Here is an 8,768-nt window from a genome sequence, read left to right on the forward strand (position 1 = left end):
CAGCTGACACCACCCTGCACCCTCTCCTACCATGTCCTCCCTCTTGTGGCAGTCACTGCAAGGCTTGGAAAAAATATGGAAAAAAGCAATAAAACCCCTTCAATAGCCCAAAAGGAGATGCAGCCTCTAAACCCCTAAGGATGCTTTGTTGATACAAGGGGTATTCACACAATCAGTCCAAAGAAACAACTCTTCCTCCCCACACTTGCCCAAGAGATGGACAATCCACACCTCCATTCAGACACCGACTTACAGCAGGCACAGCCCCACCCAGGACAAGCTACAGACACAATGCTTGATAGAAATGAAGTAAGTTATGGCCATACTAACTCCAATGAGCATCTCCACCCCCAAACCCATGCACAGGTAAATCCTCTGCTGTTGCCCAGAGAAGCTCTGGATGTCCCATCCCTGGAAGTGTTTCAGGCCAGGTTGGATGTAGCTCTGAGCAACCTGGTCTAGTGAAAGGTGTCCCTGCCCATGGCAGTGGGGTTGGAACTAGATGATCTTTAAGGTCCCTTCCAACTCATGTCATTTTGTGATTCTATGATTCTGTTCAGCATCCCAAATTCATGTAAAGCCCAAGGCCCATATTAGGACAGAAGACATGACTATGCATGCACAAACATATTTTTAGCCTCTGTATATAAATAAGAATCCTTCCTATCCTAGGAAAAAGACTAAACAGTCTAACTTTCCCCAAAGGAAAATACATGCAATTCACAAATAGATTAAGGATATTAGGTCCCGCCACACAGGAATGCATATAGATATTTCATGTGCTAGCAAAATAATGTATATCCACAGAAAGATTAAACCATCACCTGAAACACCGTTCATCAGGAATGATGAGGTGTGTTTGCCTTCCCTTATGGAAGGTGTCTGAACATTTCCAGGCAGTCACTTTAGGAACAAGACTCTTGACCACATTCCAACTGTGACAATGGTGGCAAGGGACTTAGAGGAAGTGTCAGCTACCAACACCGTGTCATCTGTGACAGCCTCAAAGGAATAACTAAAAAGGTCATTCCTTGTCTTATTTGATGTGATATAAATTATATTTCAAAGTCCATCTACAAAGACACTCCTCCAATACTGACAGATCCAAAATGGGGTTACCTGCAACGAGAGTACTAATGTGGAAGACTGTAGTGCCTTCTGATGTAATCAATACTTGAAGCATATGGATGTGGCAGCTTAATTTCTCTACTTCAATGAGCAACAGATGCTCAATGAACCCCGCTATGGCCTCCCTGTGCGCAAGATGCTCAGCACCATCCTCAGGCTGAACTGCTGCCCCTCCATGCAGCAGGGATATGTCATACTTTCCTTCTTGTATATGAAGACCTGCAAAAATTTCCAGTGCCCACTCCAAAAGCTCAGTGGCCAGAAGCAGACACTCTGGTGTATACACAACAAAAGACACAGAATTATCCACATGGACATACCATGGGAAAAGCCCATTCCTCAAAATAGAGAAAATCCTTGCAACAAGGATGAAAGGACAAAGAAATTAATTTTACTGACAAAGTTTCAAACAATTTATCCCTTTACCTTTCTTCTGAATGTTCTCAACAAGTCAAAATTTCACATCTTTGACCTTCCATTAATGAACAACTACATCAACTATTCAAGGCACTTTTATGTTTAGAAAATAGTTTTTTCCCCAAAGTCTCTTCTTCCTTCCCACCTGTACCTCATTTCACTCCCAGTTTATCTAAACACATCAGGCAGTAATGAAACCCGCTCTGCCACAGCGACAGGGAGCGGGAAGCAGCCACCAGTGCTACAGAACCACCCTTTCAGATGAAGGATTTTCTAGTGCAGCCTACAGAAAGGAGATCTGCCCACACTCTCCCACGAAATGCTGGATCCTCAGTTGACTTTAATTAGTCAGCTCCATTTCTATCACTGCAGGACATGATGTGGGATTTTCTCTCTAATTTGCTACAAGTGATGCTCTGCCCTGTCATATTGCTGCTATTCTGGGCTGATATCTACCTCTTCCCCATTCCAGTTTAAGAGCTGTGGTGATGCCCAGCACTGATTGCTTTGTATCTGGGATTGAACTAATCTGTAGCTCAGATGCTGGGAGCTCCCAATTTCTTTTTATTGCCCTTTCTGGCTCACTCTCCACTTCGGGACGCAGAGGGGAGCAGGACAGTAGACTGGAGAGAAGATCACAAATTGCTCTGGCAACTGTATTCCCCTTCATTTTTTTATCAACTCCACAGGACTATCGTGCATTTCTGTAGCTTTGCAGTAAAAAAAAAAAACCACAAAGCTTTCAAGTGGAACAAGGTCTCTCTTTCAAATGAGGACAATGCCAGAGATAATTACAAGCGAGGGACTGAAATTTCAGGATAGCAAATTTTTTTTTGAATTTCGGAGATAGAGGTAGACAGCCCAAATATCAGTGACCAATTATAAACCCAACCAGCTGTTAACCTGTTGCTGATCCCCACGGAAAACAGGACGAGAGCCAGTGCCTCACCTCGCAGCTGCTGGAAGCAGGTCGTGCTGCTCTCCCCATCCAGCGGGTGCCGCAGGACCCCGTTGCTCGGCTTGGGCCTCTCGTATTCCCGCTCGGGAAGCATGGCCTGCTCGCTCTCCCCGGCGTGCTCCGGCCGCGGGGGCAGCGACTGCGGGAACCCGAACATCGGCAGGGACGAGAAGAAGAGTAAGGCACCACACAGCAGGAAGCCTCCCCACCACGCACCGATCCACCGAGGGTCGTCCGGGGTTATGTCCAGCTTACCTGCGAGGGCACACATGGGTCAGCGGCTTGGCCACGGGGAGGGGAAGACAACAGGGTGACGATGCTGTAGGAAGACAGTTGCTGGGGGCTTGGTTGGCTGTTAAGGGATACAAGACACAAGGTGGGGGCCTGCAGTCCACCCCACACCTGTATTGTGTGAGCCACCACTGTGTAATGACCTCCAGGTCCAAGAGATCCTTAGGACAAGCTCCCATCACCTTTTCTATCTGGATGGTACATCCAGCTTCTGCAACACCCTCTAATCAGAGCTTCTCTCCAGTGTCTTGGCTCTGCCAGCTCTAGGAAAATACCATACACACATCAGTGTCCCCTGTGCTGGCACCAAGGTTTTGGACATGCCTGTCTCAGCGTGTCACCTGTGCACACACAGCTGACACACCTACGGATCTGCACAGAGCACCAGGAGCGCAGACAAGGACGTCGCATCTCCATCCTGGTCTACTCCTTTTTCCCAGGAGGTCAATGACTCTCCCAGCTTTGAATTCACAGCCCTTTTCAGCAAAAGACAGATGGGCATTTAGATGGGCTTTAGGGGCACCTGTGGAGGGTGAAACAATCCTAAATATTGAAAAAGAAACTCACCCGCTGTATCAAATGGGCTCGGGAATGTAGAGAACTAATCAGAAAATGAAGAAAAGCAAAGTAAAAGGCAAGAGTATCCTGTAGACCATCACTCAGCAGAGATAAGGCAAAAGAAGGGTCTGGAGTCAGTTTAGGGGAACAAAAATAAACAGCAGCACACAAAAAGCTGTGTCCCCAACTCGCTGTGCCTCGCTGCCACAGCCACAAGGGTGCCCAGTGCCTGAGCTGACTCCTGGGGGAGACCCAAGTCCACATGGCTGGAATAACAAGCTCCTCTGTTCATGATGTCTGTCTGGTTACTGCCACTCTGAAAAATCTGTCTCAAGTGAGGCAATCAAGTTGTCTCTCAAGCAGAGATAGAAGGAAACTCTTTTCTCCTAAGGGAAAATAACATGTAGCTCTCAAATACAGATAAAGTTTGAAAAATAGTGTTGTGGAGGGACTGGATTCTTCTGCTATTATTTTCTCCTGCCTGAAGTGCATTTTTTTCACGATCTTGGGAACACAGCACTGCGAAGAGCCAGGTAAATCAAGGTGTTCTTCATATTCCCTTCCTAAAATAGCTCCTGTATGGAGGCCAGTACATCAGCATACCCTGGCATCCCACACCTGCCCAAAACAGGGAGCAGGATGAGGCTCAACCTCGTGCCACCTTGAGCTGCAAAGCAGATCCAGCTGCAACATGGAAGCTCCCATACAAAAATAGACAAGAGGCCATGTGTTCCCCAGCCTTCGCATGGCAGCAATGGACCATGGCCAATGCCAGCTGGACCTGCAGCTGGAAAGCACTACAACCACCCTGTAGGTGGCTGAGCCACAGCCCCTCTGTGTTCTCAGTGATAAACACTCCACTACTCTCCTCTGTGGCTCCATATTTTTCTGGTGCTTTTTGAGGTGTAAATACGGAGCAATGTCTCGTATGAAAAATGACCAGAAGACATCAAATTAACTTTTTAGCTAGGCCAGCATCTTGCTCTGATGGTAACCAGCTGCAGCTGCCCAGAAAGTCCACAAGAATAAAGTCAGCATATACTTGATATTATTCTTGTGATTTGTGGCTCGGGGGCTTTATAAGCTAGATTTTATCATGTTCATTTTTTCTTCTATAAACTTGTCCCGTTGTTTTTGAATCCATTTGTAAATTTTTAACACTTCATGGTGAGGAGTTCCACAACTTCACCTCCTGGGAGAGGAAATATTTTCTTCTGTACATTCATATTTTAGTGTAAATTATACTTAATGGTCAAATATCTAACAGGGTTCAAACAAGCTTCTCTGCCTACAGAACCAAAAGAGGCTTTGTTAAAGCCAAAGAATGAAAAGGGGCCAGTGGTGTTTGAATCAAACTGCAGCCAAAAGTCTCAGCCATCAAAAGAAGAGACTTCTTTTTCATTTGATATTATTTAGATTTCTTCAGCTGCCATGTATATGTGAGACCAAGAAAAGGCAGAAAAGAAAAGCTCTTTCTCAGATTTGCACAATTCTGTTCTGAGTTCTGTGATCATATATTTGCAATATCACAGAGCTGAAATGCACCCTCAAAGGGGACAATACCCGTGCAGAAGGGTCTGGAGGATTCGACAGAGCTGTGAAAAAGCGTCTGAATAACTGAGGGAAAAGAAAAGCATCAGGTTTGCAGCCAGAGGGCTGAGGGAGCAGTCGAGAACTGCCTGTTATATAGTGCCCTCTCATGGCAAAGAACACATAGTGCAGGTACGAGCAAAAGAATTTGCAGATACTTGTCTTAATGAACAAAAAGTCAATTTACAAACAATCTGATTTAACCCAAGTGCAGTCAAGGTGAGCAATAATTAGCACAGCTTTAGGAAGAAGGAATAATACTGTGGGACTGAAGCAGGGTCATTGGCAGAAGGTGCTGGGCATGGGTCTTACTGGTGTAGCTCCACCAGAACCTGGATGGTTCCCACAGGTTCTGGGGTGGCAGCTCTCCAGATTTCATCCCGTGCGCTGGACACAGCTCCCCTGGCATGACTATGTGCATGGGTAGCTGTCTGCCCTGCCACAGTGATATTTCAAGGTGTCCTCTAAGAGCTGGGTGAACCTCATCTCACCGCAGAAAAACCAAAGGAAGAGAACAATTTTTAATGACTACAAACCTGTTTATCAGAACAGAGCTGAAAACTTTTGAATCCCAGTCATAAAACCCCTCTAAAAGTGACACCCATACATGCAGGAGGCACTCAAGATGGAACAACAGGGAGTTTCCTGCTTGTGAGCATCAACATCCTCCTGGCACAACTTTAGTGTATTCAATTTGAAATCAAACCCATTTCTCCTTACTTGTGTCAATGAAGACAGCATCCACATAGATTTTGGTACAGAAGGAGCCCAATATAAATCCACAGGCTGGTCCAAATACCAGCATCGTAAACAGGATCCCTACAAGGAGAGAGAAAAGAAAAAATTAATACTAGGCACTGGTTATTCATTGCAAGTGGTTCTGCTTGTCTCCTGCAAGATGCAGGATGCCAAATAGATAGGGCTATGTCTCTGTATTGAGTGCTTCAGGCAAAAGAGCACCTTAAATGTCTTCCGCTCTTCCATATCTCTTCAGAAAAAAGAACAGATGGAGGTGTGATAACGCTTATGGATTTCTATTGAGCTGAGGAGACAGTGTGGACATAATGCTGTGTTTTGGTCAGCTGGCTACTCTAAAAGGTGTCTGTCTTACCCAAAAGCATGAGATAAAGCAGACCTGCCTTCCATGGGGAAATCTTTGCCTTTGCCACCTCCGGCTAAACTCCTGGTAGGCAGAAGTTTCAGACTTTAGGGCCAGCAAATCTATGAAATGAGCATTGTCACAGCTGGCTAGATAAAGTCCCTTTACAGAAGTAGGAGCACTTTTCCAAATCCATGAATCCCTTCTCCCCATGATACCCACATGGCAAATATTCCCCAAGGCACATGGCTCTTCCAGCCTCTTACAACTGCTCACTCCCCCTGCAAAACCTGCATGAAATTACCACCGTAATGCCAAAAGAAGAGCTATTATGAGTAAATTAGTTATTTGCTTCAATACAGTATTTAGAAGCATTTATTCTCACTCCCATTTTGGCCTTGAAACAGGAATGTTACAGGCACACTGCCAGCTCTTAATTATCCAGGGCAGAAAGGCAGGGGGACACAAGGATAATCCAGAAACAGAAGCAGCAAAAATAACACAAAACATTTGTAAATTAGACAATAAGAACATATTTGATACCTTCACATTTGGGATAATAACAACATCTAGGAAAAACAACAGAAAATCCCCAAGGACCCTTGTAAATAGCTTTCTGAAGGAAGCAGAGACAAGGTCTGGTCAGTGCAGAGCACGAGCCTGCTTGTTCCCTCTGGGACAAGACAGTGCTGATGGATCCCTGTGCCTGGCGAGGGGGGCAGCCTGTGCTGGCACCAGTCTTGGTGTCACTGCACTTCAGAAACGGCCCATGAAGGAGCTTATCTGCATCTGGGTGCTTTTCTCACTCTCCTTCGGGGTACATCCCACATCTCCCTCCAAATCTCTCCGGGGGTGCTGCCTGGTATCTCAGTGCATCCATAATGCACTTCATCTCAGCTATCTCAGCCCTCAGTTTCCTTATCTGGAAACTTTTAATTCCCAAGTTCTTTCTCTGTGCATTTCTCAGGAGCTGGAGAAATTATCAGAACTGCAAAATATTCCCAGGAGACCACCAGCCCTACACAAGGCAAACCACATCTGCTGGTGATGGCTCAGTCAAGCAGAATAAGCTGGTATGGTCAGAAACAACTGCACCTTCATTTTTAAAATGCAGGGTGCAAATTAATTCCTCCAGGTTGTTGGCACTGGGACCTGGCTGGATTAGTAACTAGGTACAAAGCAGCAGTGCCTCCAGCCAGCTGCTCACACAGAAACCCAGCGTGTTAATGCCTTCATGGCTCTCATCACCTACAGCAGCAAGAGGGGGAAACAAAGGTGCTGGAAGGAAAAAAAGTGACAGGTTGTATGAGCCACAGTAAGGAGTCACTGTCAGTGCAGCAGCAAGAGCTGCCATCCCCTGCCCTATTTCAGCCAAGCTCAAAGCTGCAGCAATGGCACTGTGTGGCAGCCGTGCTGCCAGCTTAAATTAGTCCCTAGAGTCTGCCCATGATGTCCATGTCAGTAGTGAACCAGCCATCTGCAGTCACCTTGTCCTGGGGTGTTGGGTTTGTGCCCCATAATCCAGTAGTAAATTAGGGAATTTGTGCTCCTTGAGCATCAGAGCTGGTTAGGAAGCCTGTGCCTTGTTCCCTTGGGTATCTATAAAGCCTTATGTGGGAGATTCCAGTCCCTGGTTACATGCAGAAGAACTTCGTGGAATGTGAAATGAGGGAAGAGCTGGAGAGAGAAGATAAAAAGGGATTTTTTTTTTTCCCAGCACACCCAGCATCATTTCCCTCCTTCCCAGCCCCCAAGGGCAGCCTCACTTGGGGCTACAAGATTTACAATGGCATTTTATAAAATATCCAAACCAAAATAACAAAAAAAAAAAAAAAATTGTCACCTTTTTTTTGGTCACTAGATGGCATTAGTGTTTGTCATTCAGCCCACAAGTGCCACGTGGAGCAGGCTGGGTGACAGTGCTGCTCACCCCGGCTCCCCCGACATGACGGTGTTCCTGGGGGTCCCAGAGCCCCTGGGAGGATGGCAATGACAATGGGGCACTGTCATCACCCACGTATTTGCCACATGCACAATCAGGTTGTGCCCTTTCCCTGTCTGCAAGCAGGAAATCACAGGTTTTAGAACTGTTCTAAAACTGCTAAGTTTTTAGTCAAAGAACTTAAACAGACAGCATCTAGCAGAGATGGCCATGGCTACTACTGTGATGAACAAGCCAGCAATCAAAAAGCAGGTTAATCTTTGATGGCTGAAGATTAGTTATGAATTTCTACATAATTATGGTCAAGCACATAAGGACACATCGGTTGGGGCAGTGACAAACAGAGCCCATGGATGAAGAGCCCTTGGACTTCAGGACTCCCGACATTGCTTTGCTCTTATTTCTCCGCCCTAGAATGTATAAAGGAAAGGAAAGTTCAGGCACATCTGAGCACCTCCTCTTTCCCAGACCCAGATCGTCAGCCCAGATCCTGGTATCCAGCACCCAGAGCTGTCTGAGGGTTCACATCCACAGGGATGGCCCTTCAAAGCACCCTGGGCTGCAGTGGGTTCCCACATGCACAAGGAACCAAGGGGGCTGCTGAGCTGCTGTGCCACTGCCCTGATGAGACCTGTGTGTGAGTAAAAGGACTGTGTGGCCATCAGACAGCTGATCTGGGGCACCCACACTCCAGGAGTGGCCAGCTCTGGGCCCCACAGGGCAGGTTTACGTGAGACCTTGCATGACCTGCACTCCAGAGGCAGTAGATATTTGGTTCCCTGATT

General features: G+C 46.5%; 1 protein-coding gene across 1 annotated transcript in view; it reads right to left on the reverse strand.

The window, feature by feature from the left end:
- The window catches only part of SLCO3A1 (solute carrier organic anion transporter family member 3A1), a 134,092-nt gene that overhangs the window by 24,709 nt on the left and 100,615 nt on the right, over positions 1 to 8,768 (reverse strand). The window contains exons 3-4 of the mRNA XM_017805191.1: positions 5,663 to 5,761; positions 2,495 to 2,758 (exon numbers count right to left, since the gene is read on the reverse strand). Coding sequence (XP_017660680.1) covers positions 2,495 to 2,758; positions 5,663 to 5,761 — 363 coding nt within the window. The remainder of the gene's footprint in view (positions 1 to 2,494; positions 2,759 to 5,662; positions 5,762 to 8,768) is intronic.

The sequence above is a fragment of the Lepidothrix coronata genome, unplaced genomic scaffold, assembly GCF_001604755.1.
Source record: "Lepidothrix coronata isolate B3197 unplaced genomic scaffold, Lepidothrix_coronata-1.0 Scaffold11, whole genome shotgun sequence".
Lineage (NCBI taxonomy): Eukaryota > Metazoa > Chordata > Aves > Passeriformes > Pipridae > Lepidothrix > Lepidothrix coronata.